This window comes from Epinephelus fuscoguttatus, linkage group LG14 (genome assembly GCF_011397635.1).
Source record: "Epinephelus fuscoguttatus linkage group LG14, E.fuscoguttatus.final_Chr_v1".
Classification (NCBI taxonomy): Eukaryota; Metazoa; Chordata; class Actinopteri; order Perciformes; family Serranidae; genus Epinephelus; species Epinephelus fuscoguttatus.
In genome coordinates, this window is record NC_064765.1 from 31,520,687 (window position 1) to 31,543,816 (window position 23,130).

General features: G+C 41.0%; 1 protein-coding gene across 1 annotated transcript; it reads right to left on the bottom strand.

Annotated features, from left to right (window-relative positions):
- Positions 1-2,925: 2,925 nt before the first annotated feature.
- Positions 2,926-21,290, bottom strand: LOC125900550 (F-box only protein 33). The gene is made up of 6 exons (XM_049595608.1): positions 20,730-21,290; positions 17,596-17,706; positions 15,352-15,512; positions 14,963-15,171; positions 14,435-14,732; positions 2,926-12,480 (listed from the first exon to the last, which is right to left on the bottom strand). Exons 1-6 carry the CDS (start codon positions 21,161-21,163, stop codon positions 12,215-12,217), a joined length of 1,479 nt encoding a protein of 492 aa, XP_049451565.1. The 5' UTR covers positions 21,164-21,290; the 3' UTR covers positions 2,926-12,214.
- Positions 21,291-23,130: the final 1,840 nt, after the last annotated feature.

The window sequence follows — 23,130 nt, forward strand, 5'->3', positions numbered from 1 at the left end:
TGACAGTGAATGTACCAACAGAGTTCTGTGAAACTTTTTATTAGAGGTATTTTTCCTCAACTCAGTAAGAGGAAATCATATTCTCAAGGAATTTCCACTCCCTCCTACGGTAAAAAAGTGCACTTCAGCATTTTAAATGAGATTCATCCAATGAACAAACTCTTATAGCTGAGATTTAATTTTGATGTGAATAATTTTACATTTTGTGAAAGGAAAATTGAATCTTTGTTACATGTGTTTTTCTATTGTATATCAGTGCAGGCCCTCTGGGGTGATGTGCAGTGCTGGCTACAGTCCAGGGAGACTGAGTTGTCACTCTTGAAAGTGAAGAGTCATATTTGGTGTTTGTGTTGAAAACAAGGAAGCAGACTTGGTTCTAAATATTGTCTTGTTACTAGGGAAGTCTTTTTTATACATGAATGCAGATAATTTAAGACTAAACTCAGTCTGAAGCAGCGGGAGACACAGTTAAAACTCAAGTAAATCACTGAAACTTGTTAAAGACAAGGCAGCTCTTACATAATTTTAATTACTAGATATGTTTAAGTTAATTTGAAAGCCCTGTTTTTGTTTTATTAGTATATATCTATCATTTTGTATCTGGTTCTTATATTTGTTTGCTAGTTCCATTTCAGCATATGTGCTATTTCACTTAAAGCTACAAGTGTATGCAAGTGCTGCACCAGCATGTTGCTACTTGCATGAATCTTAGCAGCCACATAAAAAAACTTGTTTGTTTCAGAATGGTTCCTGACTAACAAACAAGGGAAGCTAAACATCCATCATCTCATGTCATAAAAGCACCAACAAGTGCTTTGACGTAAAACAGGAGAGCTTTAAATATTGCTCTACTGTTGGAGCAGGACTGTGCCACATGCAAACTGAGGAGAACCAGAATTTCTAGAAGTGCTTCTGCTGTCAGAAGTCACAAGATCCTCAGGAAGTATATGACCATAACTTGAACTGCAGCAGTCTGTCAGCTCATACTTTATGACTGTTTAGCTGGGTGGAGTTACCCATAGACAAACATATCAACAACTTGAATGCAGTATGAGCTTTATCCACTCAGCATGAAGAGAACAAGAATAGCATCCTAGTATAAGAATAATTGGTGATCATAAAAAACAATCAAAATGGTTGTGGTACACGCCTACAAGACCAAGTTAGAAGGCGTGTTTATTAAATATATGACACCATATTTATTTTCAGTTTAGAATAGTAGAGAACTAAGTGTTCATTTTGTTTTGTTTCTGTGGAGTTACAGTGTACAGTCACTCTTTCCTCTCTTGGCAGCCAGGCGCTGTGTGCCCATCCATCTCTATTAAACTGGTGCGCCAACACTGAACTGAGAATACCAGCTCACAAAAATAAAATCCCTTTGAGTCCTTATTTTGCAGCTTTTGCAAATCAAAGTAGGGACCAACCATGAAACAGCATTTCGTTACCTGAGTCATATCTGCACTGCTGGATTTCTCCTTTTCTTCTGATGACTGCATTATCTGTTGAGTGGATCACATAAATGATCTCTTTTACATATAAACACATTGTGGCAGTGTGTGTGTGTGTGTGTTACACTACCATTCTGTTTGTTTGTGAACTCACTGAATTGACATTTGAAAACATACATCATCATAAACCATGTCAAATGTGTTTCATTTGAAATGTTTCAATCAGTTAAAGAAGAGAAGGTGGAATACGCCAGTCCATAGGGTGTCACTTTGTTTTGACATTTTTTGTTCAACCAAGAAAAAAAGGCCCTAACTGATTAATATCAAAATACTGTATGTTTCTAAATCATCTATAAGACTAGCAGGAGTTGCAACAACATCAAAGTAATGAGCAATAATTTGTTGATTACCTCTCCTATCCCACTGTCTGGCACACCTCAGTGACGCTGAATAAGCCGTTAATCAGCATCCTGCTGGGTATTAACTGAACGTCACCCAGTGTGTTGTAACCGTGGGGCCACAAAAATGTGTTATTGTTTCAGCTTAATTGCATAACACCAACATGATAATCTCATTACCAGACGTGAACAAGCTCTTTGTCTGAGCTCTGAGCAAAGCAGGAAACAAAATGAAATTAGCAGTGAGCATGTTTCCTCTTGTGTCAGCAAAGGTATGAGCAAATATTTACATCACTGAGGCTACTTGTAAAATGAACTATTGGTAAACGTGAAAATTATTTTCTTCATGACAATAAGTGAAAAGAGTTGCACCCTTATTTGACAGTTTTTAGGTGTGGCCTTTGGCTGCATCATCATTACTTATCTGCAGCCTCCATGGTTTTTCCCCTGAATGAAACATGATCATTATGTGATTTGAAGCGTAAACCCTCCTCCTGAGCACTGAGAAGAGTTATTAAAACTAAAGGGACTAAATGAAAAGGTTACTCCATGGGTTAGGCAAGCTGTTTTCTAAATATAATACCTTTAATTTGTTCTTATATTTCTTTTGATTAGGGCAGTGTGAGCAGAGGGAAACCATCATTTCTCTCTTCTTTGCCTCAATCTTTCAGTCCTCTCTCTACCACTCACCTCCCTTCTCTCTGCTCATCACCAACCAGCACTTTCCCTGTATTCCCCATTGCTGTGTTGTCATGGTGACAGCGGTTGAATCTCATTTGCAAGTGTTTCATGTTGCCCCCTCACTGGAGGGAAAGCCCTGCAGTGCAGTGATGTGCTGCCTCGGTCCACTGACGAGAACTCATATTCAGTGTTTTCTCCTCATCTGCTGTCCTCTCTCGGACGGAGTTTGTTATCTGTATTGTACATTTTTCAAGTGAGCACAACCCTGACGTGATGAAATACAGCTTTATTACTCACCATATACAGTTTACACAATTTGAAAACTATGTGTGTGTACCCAGAATGCTGCTGGAGCTGAAAACAGGAGGTAAAGAAACAATAAGACAGCGGAAGCAAACAACTTTTTAATGCTTTTATTCACTGACTAAAAGAAGAGAAGCATTCATTCGACATTAATTCAAATCAACATTCGGCAGGTTGACCCCTCAAGTGTAGGCCATCTGTCAGTTAAGAGGTTTTACATGGAGGTTTGTAATGTAGCCTCCCTTTTCTCCACAACATGAATCAACACTGTTGTCTATGATAAAATCTGCCCTCTGAGCTGGAGAGGACTCTTTCCCTGCAGGCCAAAACAAAAAACAGCTGGAAAGGTTTCAAATCACAGTTTGATATTATTTTAGTCTTAAATTAACTTAAGAGCAGCTACACAGATGTGGATTAAGCCAAGTTCTCAACTAAAATGTTCTAATTCATGAGCAAATAGAGGAAAGTTTTGGGAGTGGAACTTAACTTTGCTGCTCCATTCTGCTGCTCACACTCAGGTAGTTGTAAAACTGTGCTCAGGTCAGTTTTGACATGAATGACACATACTTAAAATACGCTTCATGTAGTTTGAAATCTGCTCCAGCTGTATTTTGGGTTACGCCTGGTTCCCTGCTTACAGAAAGAAGGTAAAACCCACTGCTATGTGCTCACTTTAACAAACACAATCACACAGGAACATAACGCTCAGAATATTCAACATTAAGGATGGTAAAACCATTTTCGCAAAGGAAAAAAAAAACAAAAACAAAAACACACACACAACATAGCTTCTGTTTTTACAAAGTCTGTGTGATTTTATAATATACTTCATGTTCATAAATTGAACCCGGACATGTGTTGCATAAGAGTATACCACGGTAATGCATTGTTGATACCTATACAAATATGCACTGTGTGAGTTTATATATCTATTTATATAGTTTATATTTCTTCCTCTACGGTTTTCTAAAGACGCAGCCGGGCGCTGTCAGCACTGCTTGTGCCCCTTTGTGGCCACTAGTAAGACTGCTGTTATTGCAAACTGTCCTGATTTTAAACAAATGCACAACATTCGTACCACGATAAAACTGGGGCCGTCTAGCCAGTCTCACAGAGACCAAGAGTGAGCCCGCCGTCACCGCTGCTGTCGCTGGGCTGGCTGACCAGAATCAAAAGATCTTAAAACTAAAATGATAAAGATTTCATAAATCATCATAAGGCCAAGTATTGTCATTGCAAGTTCTTATTAGTTTACGTCTTCATTTCTACTGCGTGACAGTGAGAACAAGAAAATCTAAATGAAGAAAAAAAAATAAAATAAAGAAAAATAAAAGAGAGAAGAGTGTGGATTATATGCATTCCTCTTGCATAGTTGTGAGGCTGGACTGGGCAGCAGGCCTGCCTGCCTGGCTAATTAGGAGGTTTGGCTCTCCAGACTTTACAAGAAAGACTTTGTTTAGCAGCCAGAAACATCAGAGCCACAGTAGCTGAGATCTAAATGAAGATAGTTGGCTGACACTGAGCATGAATATCTATCAGTTCATTTATACAGCCGGGCGCTACACCAACCCCCGGGGTGTGCACCACAGCTACTGACAGAGTTTGGCCAGGTTATGCTTTCAGTGCCATTTTGTTGTTTCTTCTCTAGAAATACAATGTGGCAAGTATATGATAATACCCTTAATGTCACTGTTATTCTGAGATGATCATTACAAGCTGTCTGGAAAATCAGTTTCAGTGTCAGCTGCGGCTGATATTAAAAACTGGAGAATCCAAACTTCCTCTAAGGCTCTCAGTGTGGCTAACTGCTAATGGCCTTGCCCTGTGTGAACCTCCCCTTCACTGAGATCCTGTCTAGCTTTATACACATCTATCTATATCTGTTACACAGGACTGATTTTATACCAGTGCAATGCACATCCAGTGTTTTTCTCCAAGTTACAGAACATATATCAGGATGTTAATGAGATTCTTCACATTCCTGCACGTGTCCAGCCCAATGTGAGCCTATTCAAAGTCTTGCATGTACTGGTAGTAGTCTATGGTCTTAGCATTTAGGTAAAAACACAAAACAAACAGGAAGCATTTGAAATCTCACATTGTGATGAAGAAACCCCGTCTCTTAACAGTAATCCTTTCAGAAAAGAGGTTAAGGGAAGGTTTTAGGCCCAGAACCTTCTAACTACCTCTTTTCTACGGCTAGTTTTACTCTCTAAAACATTGCACACATCCCGAGAGTCAACATCTGAAACTCTCAAGTTGGCATCGAGTCTGAGCAATGATCAGAGTGGAAGTGAAACTGGTCATGTCTGATGTGTGTCTGCCTGTGGCTCTGAGCCCGTTTACACTGATGCAGATCTGACACAGTCTGCTGCTTTGGTACTAAAACAACACACGCTAGCACATCTGTCCATGTCTATGGTTAGTATTGGCTATCAAGTATTAGCACAAATGTGTCAGCTCTGTGTTAATGGGCCTGGTAGTAGGACAGACGCACCCAGATCCCTGTATATCTACAGCTCTGCCATCACAACAGTTTTAATAAGCTGTCAAAGGCCGACTGTATCAGATGGATTACATTAGAGGCCAGCTCTGTGGATTCAATTTCCCATCAGGTCACAGGGGCCCTGATATCTTCCAGGATTTCTCTATGAATGCATATAAAGAGCACAGAAAACAAAAAACATAAACAAAACATTAACAGGTCAGAAGGGCAGATTGAACTGGCTGTGACTGCATCAATGTACAGTAATTGCTGGTAATGGTCTCCTGAATAACTGACACCTCATCTCCCCTCTAGAGCCTTCAACCTTGTCATTAGAACGGCAGAACTCATTAAAAATAAGGCTCTGCTAGCTGTGTGTCAATCAGTTGCTCTGTGTACACACAGTATGGTCATACACAAACCTCTGTCTGCATATGGTGTATAAATAAGCCCAGCCCAGACTCAAGGTGCCCATATTGAATATGGCCTATGTGCATTCATGTGTGTGCTAAATATGCAGACTGACTTCCTCTTGATGTACTGTGATGTTCTGTAATCTGGACGATTGATCCAACAGATGAAACCAACTCATGTCATGGGAAGAGCAGCTAGTCCTCATATTTAGCACACAGTCAGTGTGAGGTGCTTTCACACTTGTGACCTTTTGTGTACCCGACACTAAAGGCCCCAAAATGGCCTTGGGATGCTGGAGCATCAGGTGAAAGCAAAGCTTGGCATCGCGGGAACACAGTAGAAACACATACGACCTTTAAAAGAGCAACACACTTTAAATAACCACCTCGAAATGGTATCACACCTCCACTCTGCTCAGACCAGCTGCTAATCTGGTGTGACTAGTCGATACTAGCTGCGTCCCTGATCCCTTCGAAAACAGACCAACTCATTAAAAGTAAAAAAAATATAGCATATATTTATATAGAGTCTAATTTTCATGCAGACACTTAAGCCATATAGTAAACTGTTTGCAAGTCAGATGGCCTGAGCGACCCCCATGTGGAATGTCCTGCTCCTAGCAGATCTCTAGCAGCAAATCACTTTACAGCTCCAAAAAGCCCAGGACTAAAAACTTCCCATCAAATTTGACCTTGGCCACAGGCTCGCCATGAATCATATCAGACCAGGCATGCCAACCTGTGTCCCAGCTGGGAAGCTACAAACTGTCAGAAATAGCTTCAGGAAGCATCAGAGGGAGTGTTTAGTCCCTGGCGTGTTCTGAGATTAAACCAAACTGCTCGTCCTCCTCGCCTTTAGTTTTACATTCACTCACTCCTCACAGTGAAACAGGTGATGGGAAAAAAAGAGAGAGGGAGGAATATGGTGGCCAGACGTCTCTGCTTCTGTCACACTATAGAAGTATACTGCACTGGACTAGAAAGGCCTTGCTTTGCTCTACGATGCCTCAGCAACATACAGTGTAGACCCTGAGTGCCATTCACAGATAGGAATTTGGCCACTTTGTACAAGTTGTGCAACAACTCTGCTCACCCTCAGTAAGTATGTTGGTTAGAAATGTCTAACTGTGCCTTCCAAACACACACACACACACACACACACACACACACACACACACACACACACACACTGTATACAGCTAGTGTGAAATCCTACATTTCTAAACATAGGGTGCTGCAACGGACACAACATTGGCCAAATCTTTGTGCACAGGTCTGCTTTGGTCTCTTTTCATGCCAACCACAGACTGTTGACACCTGGTCCAGCACAGTATGGCCCATAGTATATCAACAGATTGGTAGTAGTCAGAGTTCAGTGGAAGAAACCATGAGTGGAGTGGAACCACTAAGGTTAAGGAAAAAGAACAAAATGTCAGAATAGAAGGAGGTGTAGTAGAGTAGGAAAGAATACTGGACCAGCCTCCTGCCAGTGTGTGCGTACATGGGCACTTCAGATAGACTTGTGTCTGGGCTAAGTTTGTTCCACTGTGGTCTTTGGCAGCTTAAAAACACATCAAGGGAGGAGAACAGATCCAGTGACTCCTACTATTCATATGAGTGAGCTAGAGGCCTGAGCTATTGTAACTTTCCCTCCTCCTCCTCCTCTTCTTGAAAACCAATTGTACCCTGAGAACGAAGGATTTCTGTTGCTGTTTCCTGCTGCGGTTGAAGTGATAAGACTATACTGCTGAACATGAGCAAGCCTCCCATTAAATACACACACACACATACACACACACACATGCAGAAAACATATGACGGCTGCACTGCTGACAACTTGTTCATACACGGTCATACCATCTTATTCACACATTTTTACTGGGTACACTTTTGAAAGCTTACATGAAACCTTGCACAGAAGATACAAGAACGCTCCGAGAGCAATTAAAACACACGTGTGCTGAAACATGTTCTGAGACCCTAGCTAGCTTCTAATGCTGCTTCCCTAAAGAGTGAACTAACAATCACAGCAACATCTACAAACAACACAGAGCTAGTAACTTGGGGAGAGCAGAAGGTTGAAAAGCAGTGAGACTCCAGAAGCTTCCAGGCACAAGATGGCTCAATATTTAGTCATGAGTGATGAAACAACAGGATCAGGGATCAGTCATTTTCTCACTGATAGGAGTTTTCAAATGCTGTGCCATACTCTGACCATGTTTGCCACCTATGTTGCCAAACTCTATGGGAGTGTCTCGCTTTGTCTCTTCTCTCCTTGCGAGGACAACACAGAGCTCTTTCCCTGCCATCTTCACTAAAATGTGGGTGTGTTTTGGTGAAGAAACAAAAATGAATAGAAGCATTAATAAAGAAGACATGGTTTTGCAGTGCCTCTCTGCTTTCATGTATATTCTCTGCATCATCTTTCACCTTTCTCTCTGCTTTTGTGTGACTGTAAATATTTCTATAATTTCTAAAATTCTCAAAAACTTTAACTTTTGACAAAGAATTTGTCCTGGAGCTTCCATACAGGAAGACTTTTTTTGTGTGTGGGAGTGAAATTTTTGATTAGAACACCACTTTTTTAATATGTTTTTCAAATGGGAATATTATAGTTAGAAAAACCTCAGCCCCTTCTTTTATTTTGGGTTGGGTGCGATCTGACTAGCGTGGAGGCAGTAACATGCAGGGACCTGAGAAGAGGAAGCACACATGGTGGGTGAGAGTGGAGTTGTAAAATCAGCTTTTTACAATGTTGTCTGTTGTTTGTAAAAACCTATGTGCTCAGCTCAGGTGACTATGTGGAGTGAAATTACATTCTACTGTTGAGTGCTGTGATTCTTCCCTCCTTATCAGATAATGCCTTTACACAGTACAAACCTATAACAGCTTAAGTCTCACCTAAAGGAGCAAAGTTGAGCTATAAAAATGAGATGAGAGACAAAATTAGACAAGAGGAGGAAGAAGATAAGATAAAAACCAACATAGTTTGGTCTGAATATGTCATGTTGGTACTGCTATCCTCTCTGAGTGTGTGAGTGTGCAGCTCTACATACAGCCACAGACAGCCTTTCAAAGAAATTCTTGGTACCAGAGTGCATTTATCCTGAGATAAGGACCAAGGACTAGAGAGATTATCATGGCTAAACCATCAAGGTCCCGTAACAGATGAGCAAACATTTGGTAACCACAGGCCCACCACTAGGACCAATTCTTTCTGAACCATGCAAAGTGCTGGTACACTGTGTAATTCAGGATCCATATCAGTCCATGGAAAAACTGCAGGTCAACCTTGGAAACTACAGACCTTGATATGAACCTTCACAGTCTTTGATGCCATTGTCCCGACTTCTAAAGCGCCATGGTGTGCAAAACAAGTGAACTGAAGCCATTTGGGAGGGTGAATTTCCCGACAATGGCTGCTTGACAGCATTTACTACTGAAAGTTTGGCGCTCTACAGACCAACGTAACACCGATTTTCCTGGTTAAAATCCCAGCTCTGCTCAAGAAATGCCTTAATAAGACACCAGTGTACCAAAGCTGTCATAATGTTTCAGCAGTCACAACACTGAAGGATCAGATTTAACCATACTCGGCCCAGTCATCTGGTCATAAGATATTTGGTCGGCAATGCCCGGCTGGAGCCCTGACAATGGCACGCTTGTACTTCTACAGAGTGAAGTAAAAAAAGTATTTCATTTGTTAGGGCAAAGGTGACTCCCTTCCCCGCCGTCGTAATTGTCAGAAGCTAGAATCAGACAACAAAAGCGACTATGATTCAATCAAAGTCGTGCCTTCGCCCTAGTTAATGAAAGCCTGAGGAACAAGCAGTTGCACAGCCAGACAGCCTCCACTGTGCCAGGCAGAAATCACTTCACCCCAGAAAATTGACTACATTCAGTTCAGACATTAATTGGGCCCAGCAGGTCCTCTTATCGACAGCATGGATTTCCTTCACTCCACAGCTGCTCTCTGTCCCCCACAACAACTACTGGAGATATAAAACATGTGCAATGAGCAAACAGGTTTTGCCATTCTTCAGTCTTTATCAACCTTAATCTTTGAAAACAAATGTATGATTAGGTTTACTGATCCCCCCCAACCGAGGTGGAGCCAGGGTTTATCAGATGGCAAGATAAACAACATCATTAACAACAACAACAACAACAACAACAACAACAGTATCCAGAAAACAAAGGGCTATTTCCAAGGCAACTGTGACTCAAAGGAAATTAAAAATAACAACAACATCTCATACTGATTGTTTCACAAATCCTACTCGACATCATCACCACCGCTGTCCTGATCATAGTGATGTTAAAAGCCTACCTGAGACTGACAGAATGTTTTCGCCACAGTAATACGCCACATGACCCAAAACCTTGTTGTGCTGTAGGTGCCACTTCTCGAAAAAATAACCACCGTTGGCCGTCAGTGGAACCTACAATGTCCAAACGCATTTATCTAGCAGCCGTGACTGTTGTGGCAAGATATGCACCTGCCAAATTTCTGAGGCAAATATAGTTACACAGTAGGCCTTCAATAGAAAACAAAAACCTGACTGGCCAACAGAATGAGAGATTCAGAGTTTAGGTACATTCAGTGCATCCTTTTCTTTTCCCTGCTCTTTATCATGAAACGTTTTTACTCCATAACAAGAAATCCACTGTTGAGAAAAACTAGTTCTGGCCTACAAAGCTGCTGGCGTGACTGCAAAACCTGGGTTTGGTATTTGCCACCTTGGGAAGCGGTTTTGTTTGCATGGCCGCACCAAGAATTTGGAAGTAGTCAGAGATTTCTTAAATATATATATGGCATTATGGAATCGAAACCTACTTCCTCTTTAGAATAATGCAGAAGTATTTGAAGGTTTTTTTAATCTCAGTGCCCTTCATATTATGATACACGCTCCATTTCTTTTCTTTAACTTGAAGACTTGACATTTTAATACCAAAAGGCTCTGGAACCAGTGATACCAGTTAGGTTTAGTTTGGACCTCTAAAGGAGAGCAAAGGCAGCTATATTCATCCTGAATACAGAAAAAAAGATGCACAGATTTACTACCAGCTTACTACAGATCAAGATAAACAGAGCGACAGGGTGTTGTATTGTGACGGCTGAATCTTATAGTTTGACTCTGAACGTCAGTCGGAAGACGAGGCTCCCTATTTAATCGACTCGCTAGGTTTTCCCGAAAAGTCGACAAGTGAGCAGGGTGGGAAGTGTGTTGGCTGTAAGCATGTAACAATATTCTCCATAACACCATCAGTAAGGTGCTCAAGACCCTTACTAAAACCATTTACGAATGATCACAAATCAGTCATAGCACTGACATGGTTCTTGCTGAAAACAGCATTACAACTGATTAGCACCTGCCACAGTCAGCCACGGTACAGTGGAGATTCCCACCCTGCTGCCAAGGCTCTCATACTAGTGGACAAGTGCACAAGGTGCTCTATCAGAGCAACAGAAGAAGCAGCTAAGGTTGCGTTACTCAGGAAGTGATTGATTGGTTAGTTTACTAACGCCAACGTTTGCTAGAAAGGAGCGGAAAGACAGACCGACACAGAGCAAAGGTTAAAAAAAAAAAAAGAAAAATATGTTCACTAAACTAAATAATTGCCCCCCCCCCAAATCCCACCGGTCCATCACTCAACCCGCCTGCCTGTCCTGTTCTAGGTGTGAGCAGGATAATAATATATCTGTTTTTAAATACACACAAAGCCTATACAGGCAAGGGAACCACCACACAGGAAAAAACAAGATAATACACAGAGCAGGGAGAGATGGCAAAATGTCAACTAAAATGAAAAAAAGTTTAAAAAAAAAAAATCAAGGTTACATCATACAGAGGCTCTGGAGGTTATTAAGGTGGAGGAGAGACATCGAGCTCTGAATACTTGTCGATCAAGACCAGACCAGACTGGGCCGTGCCAGACAAGGGGACATTTGAAGCAGTAGAGTGACCCATTTTAGCAAACAAATTTAAAATGATCATGACTCAAGTCTCGCTTGTGGCCAGGGACCACAGATTGGTATGACTCCAAACTAAACAAATATAAGTTTTAATTTGAATATCCCACTTCAAAATGGGATATTCACTGGAAAATGTGTTAAAACATGTAAGATTTCATCTGTTTTTCCAAGCTACTGACTAGATAATTAAGAGTCAAAGCAAGAAAACAGGGAATGTTTTGGAAAATGGTAGGACTTGATTGTGTGCTAAAACTCCTGGGAAAGAAATGCAACGTATGTAATAATTATATTATTATTACTGTTGTGAAAATAATGTAAGTAAATAAAAACAACCAAGTCACATCAGCTCACATAAATATAATTCATTGATTAGTTTAAGATCCAGTTTATATTTCTCACTTAGGTCTGCTTCTGGCCTTGTTCAGAAGTCTGAGCTGACTTGGACTTGGTGGGTCTGGCCTGGTCTTGACACAGTTTAGGCTGTGATGTGTTGGACATGCTGTCCCTGCCTACATGCCCATGCTGAAGGCGTGCAGCTCGCGGTGGAAGTGCTGGGTGGGTTCGGACAAAACCAGGCTGGAATCCAGGCAAGGGTGCCAGACGCGGCCGAGGCCCAGGGAAACCTCCTTGACCAGGTTATGGACTGGGTCGCCCTCCATGCACACCGACTGGTCTGGATCAAAGTCGATGCTCTCCTCAGAGACGGTCAGGACGCGAAGGCTGGAGCCTCGCAGCCGAGAGATGGCTACCAAGTTATGGGACCATACAGTGTAACCTACAGAGAGAGATGTGTTCAGGGACGTTGGACTAATAAGGATAAATAATAAACACACTGCACAGCTTTACACTTGATGAACCACTGGGTACAAACAATGACATAATATATGATGATACTGGTTGTAATCATTATGATTGGAATTCCTTTCTGTCACTCATCATTGCCTCATCTCACATAGCTGCTTAGAAGGAACTTTAATTTGAACACAATGCCTGTAAATGGCATTTGAAGGTACCGAAAAACAGAAATATGAATTGCAATGCATAGACCAACTGTTGTAAAGGATTTAAAGACATGTTATTTAAAAATAAGCAAATCTTTTTGTTTGAGATTTCACTTCCCACACAGAGAACTGCTACCCCACAGACACAAAGCAGGCCTTAAAGCTGCTCTAATCAATACTTTTACATAACTATGGATGAAATGATGTGTAATGTTTAAGTTGTTTCTCACAGAAATTAACTCATAAATTATGACCACCAAAATCTGCGGTTATCCTCAGCGCATTGCTTTCACTTTGTGCTACAAGCAACCTGTTTGGTTCACTCTCACTCTCATCAGCTTTGTTTCCCAACATAGCAGGAAGTGGTTTTCAATGAAAATAAACCCACTTTATGCGACCTGCATAGCACCAAACACCAGACAGACAAACTAAGTGACTCACTTGACAACATTTAGCAGCTAACAAGCTAAATGTTTTTTCTCACGAGGTGGTGGAGAGCAAAACAAAGCTAAAAGATGACTGAATATTGGACATAAATCCATCAGGTGGCCAGAAACACAACCACAAATAAATGCTAATGTACCTCTGTGTCTACTGGATGTGTAAATAGGCAGCTGTTTGCTAACCATAACGGCTACTGTTGTATTAACAGTTTTTTTTGTATTGCTACCTCTTGGGTAAAAACAACAACAACAACAACAACAACAAAAATGTGTTAAGCCTAACCCATTAGTGGCTTTCAATGGCCAGCCATGGTTGCATCTCACTAGGGCTGGGCGATATGGCCTAGATAACATTGCAATATTTTGAGCCTATATTGCAATACACAATATGTTATATCTCAATGTTTTGAAATCTTCTCTAAACCATTGTAGACTACTAAAACACTAAACTACTAAATAAACTACTGTTAAAATAAAACAAAATACAGATATAATAAAGTTAGATTAAGTATTATTAAAATTAAACTTCTGCTCAGATGTTAGCAGTTAGCATAGACTTAAACCGTTACAGCTGCACTATTAAACTTAATGATTTATTCACTACAGTTCACAACATCTCTCCACTTCATATACTAATAATATCGACAAGTCACACTGGTGCTCCATGGCTGCAAAATGTGATTAAATGGCCTGGAGCCCTGCAGTCACAAAAAGTCTTTTTTTTTCCTTTTTGTGTTGGTGAGACAGAGAGCCAAAGGACAGAGCGAGAGAACCAAAATGCTGAAGCAAGTCTCATGCTGTGGCTTAAAAAACTGATGTGATAATTTGTACACAGTGTTTGTGATATAGTCATTTTATACACCCCACATGGAAAAAGCTGCAATACACCAAGTATAATCAATGTATCGCCCATTCCTACATCTCGCTACATCACTACTGTGCGCCCCATTATCTTGAGTTACCATGAGTACAACTAATGATGCCACTGAAAATCAGAGCATTGATTTTGGAAAGTTCACATTTCTTGAGAGCAAAGCACTTTTGACAAGCACAGCTGAATGTAAAACCGTTTCAACAGCTAAACTGGAATTAATGTATAGTAGTAGTAATATGTGATGAAAAGCAATTAAGATTTAAATTAAATGTCAGTATTGTTTCTCTTGGCTTCCAACCCATAGTTTGGTCTAAACCAATACAGCAACTTGTGTTTTCCTTCATACAGTTGGCCCAGTACAGACCAGAATGAACCCAACTGTATATCCCTGAAACAACAAGCCGAACTCACCATGTATGACGAGTACAGCAAGCTGAGTACACCTCCATGCCATGAGGACCAACGGGTCTTCGTTCCGATTGATGCTGAGGTCAGGGAAGTCGGGGTCATCCCTCAGGAGCAGGAAGTGAGTCAGCGTTTTGTTGTACTGCTGAGAGATGAGCTCCAATGTAGCGTCGGTCACCAGTGTGCTATAGCTGTCGAGGTGGAGGCGCTCCAGGGGAAGGCTAGGCTTCAGGACCCTGAGGAGCTCGGAGCTGTCGACCTCCAGGGCCATGATGTACACTCGCAGGTTGGCACTCACACGAATCTGTGGAGGATCAGGGAAACCTGACTCATGTACACACAGATTTGTTCTAACTCAAAGCTGGAGGCAGCAGTATTAAGCTCAAAAAGTGGCTATGTAACTGTTGTTTCATTGGCATGGGGCACTTCAAACAATCACATCTTGTTATCAAATAGAGCAAAAGGCTTTCTTGGAATCTTCTTTTTTCCAGGGATGCCAACGAGACTGAGAAACAATGAAACATGTTGCATTACCAGTGCCTTCCAATCGTCCTCCGTAGCGGTCCCTTCTAATGGTTTGAACTCCAGGGCAGCCCCGTTGAGCAGCAGGGAGAGGCGATGCAGTGGAGTTCGGCGTGGAGATGCCAGCAGACCACAAAGCTCAGATGTCAAATCAGAGAAATCCAGAGCCAGAGAATGAAGATTAGACAGACGATCCAACTCTGATGGTGAGATGAGGGGACCTGGGAGAAAATCAAGAGAGGTTACAATTTGTACAAATGTAATACACTTCTACAACCATGACAGTTATCAAAGCTATAGGCTGTTATGGATTTAAACCAATGAAATCCTTTTTCATTGGAGCTATAACTACATTTACACAGTTACAGACAAAAAAGATCCAGAAACACACCAACACATACCTAGCTGGTGGTCCAGTAAACTGAGGTGCTGCAGGGTCTCAGCTGAGGGATTTGACAGACAGGCTAAGGAGCAGGGAGTCACCAGACCCAGCATAAAGCTACAGGACAACCACCTCAGCTGTCTGCTGTTAGACAACAACTCCATGAACAATTGCTGGATTCTGCAGAGTACAGGGGAGGAGGAGGAGAGAGGGAGGAAGAGAATTAGCATCAATTCACTTTGCCAGCATGACCAAAGCTTCCTGAAAGTTACATTTAAAAAACCACAAGAGCGGTGTGTGCCAGCTCAAATCAAATTAAGTCACATTTCATCCTGAAAATAAACCTTATGAGTATATAAAGAAAATAAAGGCTCAATATACATTTGTGCAAAGAGGAAGATACGCAACAGAAAAACACTGCACGAAGATGTAAGATGTAATATTTTTTATGATTTTATATAAAAATGTAAAACTGATTAAATCAAAAGAACATCCCACCCAAAACTCTGTTGTGGCCTTGATTTAGAAAATTCATCTCAAATATTTACTCAACACACAGACAATACTTGGGCAGTCAGGCCAATTATATTCCAACACATTTTGTTTAAAATATTTGTCTAAATTGAGGTTATTAAAAATGATCTGGCATCATTTAGGTTGCGCTGTATTCTCCAGACCTGTTCTAGGAAGTAGAACATAAGGAGGTATCAACTGACACTGTATTTTAGTATAATGCCATCCTCCTCATCACGACTGAGTTGCAGAACAAACCCACACTGGTTGCCATGTATACAAAATCCTGCCCTACCAAAAGGGAGAGGCTATAGAGATTGGCAATGACCTGTATACTGTTCTGGATCAATGGGCTGTGTATGTTGAAATAGGTCCAACATGTGCAACATGAAGGATATATTGTTACACTTTAAAAAGCCTGATGTTTCCAAGCCAAAGCTGAGAGAATTCTACTGTTATCAACAAGGTCATTTTCTCATATTTTAGAGGCTTGCATTAACATAACTTCACATTTGACTGAAGATTCTAATTTTTTATAAGAGTCAATATCTGCGAATTAGCATGCTGGCACAGTGGTTCATTTAAAAGCATGACATCATTATTTGCTCTCTCAGTCTCTAAACAATCCCTCCCTCTTCACAGACTGCAATCCAAAGAGTCTGCTGCACCTTGGCAGTCTAGGCTACATTATACCAACAGTTTGTTGACAGAAAGCTGTTCACACACAGTGAGCGTGTTTAATGTTGTGTGCTGTGGTGTGGTGAAGCTAGGGGTGCTGTGTGCCTGCTGACTGGGTGATGATGACAAACTGTTTTACGAACGCTCCCCATTTTCTTTTTTTAAATTTATCATCCTTCAGAAACACCAAAAAACACACACGCTGTTTGCAATGACAAACAAGGGATGTAATACTCTATCAACCACCTTTCAGTTTTGTGCCTCTGCCAACCAGTCAAGTTGCATTTTACATCCATGTGTCCAGACTCACATGTAGCCATGATGGAAGGCAAGACAATGCTTCAAATAATGATGATGTTGAATATATGGATGTTTCACACACACCATCAATCCGGCAGCACAGAAGATCTACACAATCATTACAGATACATGGTGGACACCCAAGATTAGTGTCACCTATTCAGTATCTGACTAAATGTCTCCCCTTTTGTTCCTGAGCTATGGCGCTGAATAACGGCCACAGAAGTCTTATTGCATAACATTATGATGTCACGGTGAAATAAACCTTTTACCTTTTATATATGGAATGTTATCATTTTATCCTGTTCGACATTTGGGTTAAATTTTGTCCTTATTAGCATCTGAATTCTTAGGTTAAGGCCAAAAACATGTTTTGAGAGGTCACAATGACCTTGACCTTTTACCATCAAATTCTGATCAGTTAATTGTTGAGTTCAACTGGACGTTTGTGCCAAATTTATGTAAAATCCCTCAAGGTGTTCTTGAGATATTGCATTCATGAGAGTGGGATAGATGGACAGACGGACAACCCAAAAATATAATGCCTCCACCCGCAGCTGTCACCAGAGCAGACGCATATAAACACAACAAATATTATCTTGCCCATTCATGTTCTGCAATGAATCAATTACCATAGAACAATATTGTTGCAGTCCTATATAAAGTATGTTTTAGTTACAATGCAAATAACCACTCTGTGGATAGAGACAAATATTGAATCTAACCATTTCTGACATTCAACACAAATGGATGTCGTTATGCTCGGGCTTACTCATTGATCTTTTTATCCCCCTGGTGAATTTGGTGCAGGTTGGAGCTGTCCAATAGTCCCTCCTGCTGCAGAATACAGGTGTCTCCGTACAGGCTGAGCTTTCGCAGATTTCTAGACAATGAGAGAGACAGAACGTTATAAATGTAAAAAAGAAACAAGAAGTAAACAATACGAGATTAATTTATGCTAACAAGTCATATTAGCAATATTTTTTCAGGTTCTGAGCTAAGCACTCTCCTTTGAGATGACAGACAGGTACTACCTTCAACAACAATGGGCTCAGCAAGTCATTTTCTTCAAAATGAACAATTGGAAAACATCAGTGTTACCCCTTTCCACCAAATTTGCCCTGGTTCTTAAACCGGTTCTGTTCAGGATTCACAGAACAGTGGTACTAGTAAACCAGTGTACATTTCCACCAGTTTTGCGCAGAACCATTGTAATCAAGAATGTGTCATCAACGGAGGGCGTCGCACAATGCACAGTAGAAGTAAAGAATAACAAAAGTAAATGTAAACATTGTTTTTTTATTACAGAAATGCATTTTTTCCCAAAAAACAAATGGACCAACTATTACAGAGACCACTGCATGCTCTTTCTTCTTGCCAATTTCTCACTTGGCCTTTCCATTGTTGCCTTCTCCATCTTCTCTTTCCTATCTGTAGAATATGACACGCCCACTGATGTTGTCATGGTTTGCACTTCAAATCAAGGAAGACCTGTTATTTTTTGGTTTCATCTGAGACCCAACTTTTTAGGACCTGAACCAGTTTAGGTTCAGTAACAGGAACAAAACCTGTTCCATGTTTTTGGTAAAGGGGTAAAAAGAGACACCTGTGTCACAAGTAAAAGAATGATATCCCATTATATTTTGTGGCCTGTTCTTTACAGACTGACTAGAACCAAACCTAGTCACATAACAATAAAAGGATGCTTTTATGGTCACCTGTTTGCTCTGTCAACATTTGTTAAAGTCATTACTACTTTAAGCTGTGTATCTGGTTCTATCACATGGAGTGCATAAGGGGTGCTTGGAAATTTTCAACAGAGGCAGCAGTAGCTAGACTGGTGGTTAGGTTTAACCATTTCCAATCCAAACAAGGTTGGGGGTGGTTACCTCTTACCTCAAGCTGTAGCCATTTTGTGTAATCAAATCTAGCCCTGGTTCTGTATATTGCTGGGTCGTCTCCTATCAGGACAGAGTTATGGCTGCCTTGCACTTGGCTGCACTGCTGCCAAGGGCCCTTTATATCCTGGTACCCAAAATAGACAATCAAGCAGCAGACTATATGCCAAAAGTTGATGCTGTCAACAGCCGTAAAGGTAAGCTTAGAGGTCAAAATGCATCCAATTATCTTCTTCCAAACAGGCCGTCTAAATCTGTTTTGAAAATGATGTTTGGAAGATCACTGGTTGTAAGTTGTGGAAAAAGATTATTATGCAGCCACACGACATAAGCCTACCTGCTAGGTACTGTGTGCATTATGTTTGATGGAGCCCACTTCCTGTAAATGAGCTGAGAGCTAAGCTTCACAAAATGCCTCTGCAGTGAAACCAACAGCAGTCTCACGTGCAGCTACTTAGTGTGCAAATTCACTAGCAAAGGAACAATGAGTTATCTGTTCTCATTATTTTGAACATGTACAAGTAGAGTTGGACCAGTGCTAGCTGAATGGAAAAACTCAATTTTTGCCACCAGATAACATGGGAGCTGAAGTTAGATAGGACAGCTGGCATTTGTCCTTATCAGTGGTCAACTGGTTTGAAGTGATAAAAACTGGAAATAGCGCTGAAATAACATTAGCTGAGCATGACACATTTTACTATGACAAACTGCTAAAAATACTCACTTGCCCAGTCAACATTTTTATTGCAGATATGCTAGGGCAGTGTGGAACTAAGGAACTGCACTGGGCCTGCAGCAATTTCTATTTGAATTTTAATACAGACTAGATCTGAAACCCAGATCCACATCCACTTGCTACTTTACAGTATAAATGCAAATCTTCATAGCTTCCGTGGTATACAAGAAATCAATAAAATGTAATGTTTTACATTGACAGGAGATGAACCAAAGAAACCTTCAATTTCCAAATTCTGAGGTGGCAATAGCTTCTTAAAGAGAGAGCGCTGCCCAGTAAGACAATATTATCCACTAAAACCATGCTTACAAATCAAGCAAATTCAGTTTATAAACTGACATCTGAATGTACAGAATTTTGTTTAGTGTCCAACTGGAAATCATGCTAGAGTTAGTGTGCAGCATGGTACTGGGACACAGACCGGGTTCATCAGTCAGCTTATGAATGGAAAATGTTGAAAGCTGCTCAATGAGAAGAAGTCAGACAACAGAAATGGTTTCAGCCCCCTCAGCAGAACTAAGACATGAACTGCACAGCACTGGATGGGTGCTGTTTCAACACTACAAAGCACTGTAGAGAATAATAGAGAATGTGGGAGAAGGTGTATCAGAGAGAAGTTCTGCACTGTAATCGGGAATCTTAACATTCATAGTAACGTTTCACAAAATAGTAACTCCCACAGGTGACATTAGTAAGGTGGCTAGACTTCATGTATGCAGCACATAGGTGAGAACATCCAACAGTATGCAACGACATACCAGAGCTAAATGTGTATATACACATACACTGTATATGTGTGTGTGTCAGTGCTGATATCAGCAAGTCACAGCCAACAAAGCCTTCTCTAGCCACCACCAGTGCTGCATTGTATCTGCTGGTATGAAGACCCCAGTGTAACATAGAAAATAGAGCTGGCAACAATAGAAACACAGACGAGCGTTTGACTTGACATTGGCATAGAAGCATGTATCAGACATAAATCAGTATTTGGTTACTGAAAATGTAAGAATAAGCAATAAATGCTATTACAATGATGACGTCTACAGAGATATTAAGAAAACGCTAGCTGCTAACTCCGCCGCAAAGACATGACCCTATTACGTAACTCCTAATGTCAGGGTTTGTTTATAGCTAACTAGCTAGCTAGCCGCTAGCTTACTGCGACGCACCAAATGCTATGAAATTACAAAAAGGAGATGGTGTCACGCGAATTCCTGAAACGTAATCAAAACACACACTCAGATATGAGATTTACAGCAAATTCATCTGTACCTGTTGTTGCGGATGCTGGAGAACACACACAACACCTGGTCCAAGTAGGTGGCCATGGCGTCTCTCCATCGCTCGGAGAGCTGCGGGTCGCTTTCAGGCTGGTCCATCCTGGTGGACGACGGTTCGTTGTTCAGCGGACTAAGGTAGCCTTCCACCGGAGCAAGCTCCAGTTGCAGCTCCCGCACGAATGAACCAAACTTACGCATGAGGAACTCCAGCCTCGGGGTCTCCTCCGAGCTGGAGCCTCCACCGTTACAGCCACCACCTATCCGCAGCTTAAGCTCGGTCCACAGCGCGGGGTAGAAGAGACACTCCCTCCATCGTGAACACACGGCCGAGGCCCGGAGCTTGTCTCGGTCGGACAGAAAGGAGAATATGTGGACGATAAGCTCGCTGGGCAAAGCCATGGCTCCAACACCCCCGCACAGAGCCATGGCGAGCAAAGAAAGGTTTTGTCCGACAACCAACCAGATATAAAATAAATGTTACAACCGTTTTTAAAAATCGGTGCTGCAGCAGCGAATTACAGCGACGCTTCTTCCTCTCGTTGAAAACAAACCGTTTTTCAGCTTTGCCTTCAATACTATCGGACCGCACCACTCCTCTTCAGTGCACGGGGAACAAAACAATCCTGCCAAATATTACAAAATGCCTGTAATGGGACATGTGTCATCATTTATATCTGGTAAAATTACGATGTTATTAATTCAACCATATCAATACTTTACTTCATTTGTTTTATCAGCCTTTTGGTAATCAGTGAATGCATCGCCTCGTTGCCAAGTGAATGGTTTAGTCCTGAAGTGGTCTTATTTTTGCTATACTGTCGTGTTCCGCGGGAGGGCGGTGTTTCCCGGCAGTAAAAGCTCAATCCAACACGTGAGCTTTATTTTGGAGGTGGTTCCCACCCAAACACAGCACCTCTAGCTCATGGCTCACACCACAACCAGCACAGATCGCAGAGGGTGAACAGCAACACACCACGACACAGAGTTTAAGTGACAAGAGTGTGTGACACTGTTAACAAAAGTGACATGCCTCACGGAAGTAGTTCTTAGAATTATTTATAGCATGAGTGTTGCACTGGAGTGCATTGTAAAGCACACAGCTGTGTACCACTGACATCATACCTATAAACCTTTACTTCAACCTTTCATTAAAGAGACCAATAGAGTCTTTCATAATGAAACACACCTCATCTGCTTTCAGCCATTTGATCAATTACAATAACTTTAAAATTTAAAATTATTATTTGATTATTGTAATGGTAACCTGCTCCAGTGAAGTCAGGTCAGGTGAGTGCTAGTGCAGGTAGCCTCTTAAGACAGGAACATCACAGTTTGACATTAGTATTTCTTTTGCCAACATTATGCATTTCCCCAAATATAATCAATCAAAACATAACATCAGCTGTTGCAGAGATCACACCAGTGATAATGTTTTTACAGTTCAGTTTCTCCAAGCTGGTCAATTTTCTGCTCATGATTTTTAGACTTAAACAATTTAGGATGTGGTAGTAATGACAGTGGGTTCTTCTTAAAGCAGGAGAGTCATTCAGTTCCACTTATCACCACAAGATAGCAGTGCAATGACTCAGCACAGCACCAGCAATGAACCAGATCCTCCTTAAAACTTTTCATCACCACTGTGCCTCTATCTTGTCCATTCTACTTCAGTCACAATCACTGATTTCCTGACAGGAAATTACTCTGAGGAGATGAGGCGTGGAGAGAAAAAGAGAAGATTCTCCCTTTAGGTCTAACTATTTAAAGGGTATTCTGGCAAAAAGGAAAAAAAGAGAGAATTTTATCTTAAGTGATTGACTGCAGTAATCTTATAATAAATGAACAAGTATGTCTGATGTAAAAGCCCATCTGTGGTAACTGTGGTAGAGCTGGGAAGCCTTTTATCTATGATGTATTAGTTACCGCTGGTTAATTTATGTCACATCAGATTTATTCTCTTTAAAGTGACGATGAAAACTACCTTAATATGGCAGATGCTCTAAAATGAAGAGGGCTTATTGCACATCAAAGCAAAGACCTAGGACCACTTAAAAATAGAGAGGAGGAAATGAGTGTGTTTCATGTGTGCTCCACCAGGCTCTCATCACTTAGGAGGCAAATCACAGGTATGATGTAGAAGAGATAAATCATGTGATCATCGACTACATAGATAACATTAAATTCATTTTACAGAGAACAAAAATGATCGAAATTACCTACATTTACAATTAGCCTACTCAGGAAATACAAATAAAGATAAACTCGGTAAACTCTTATTGAGGACTGGAGAGAGAAAAGTTGTTTCACTTTTGGTGAATGTACTGTAGTTTATTAGTGAAATATATGTATTGATTCATATCACTGTAGAGGTGGGGAGGAGTTGTTATAATGAGATA

Bases quoted from the DNA above. Each gene is read 5' to 3' on its own strand.
- LOC125900550 (XM_049595608.1), bottom strand. From the start codon at position 21,163: ATGGCTCTGTGCGGGGGTGTTGGAGCCATGGCTTTGCCCAGCGAGCTT. The intron at 17,707-20,729 runs GTACAGATGAAT...CTCATTGTCTAG, and splicing joins TCCAGCATCCGCAACAACAG to AAATCTGCGAAAGCTCAGCC. The intron at 15,513-17,595 runs GTAAGCCCGAGC...TGTACTCTGCAG, and splicing joins GGGGATAAAAAGATCAATGA to AATCCAGCAATTGTTCATGG.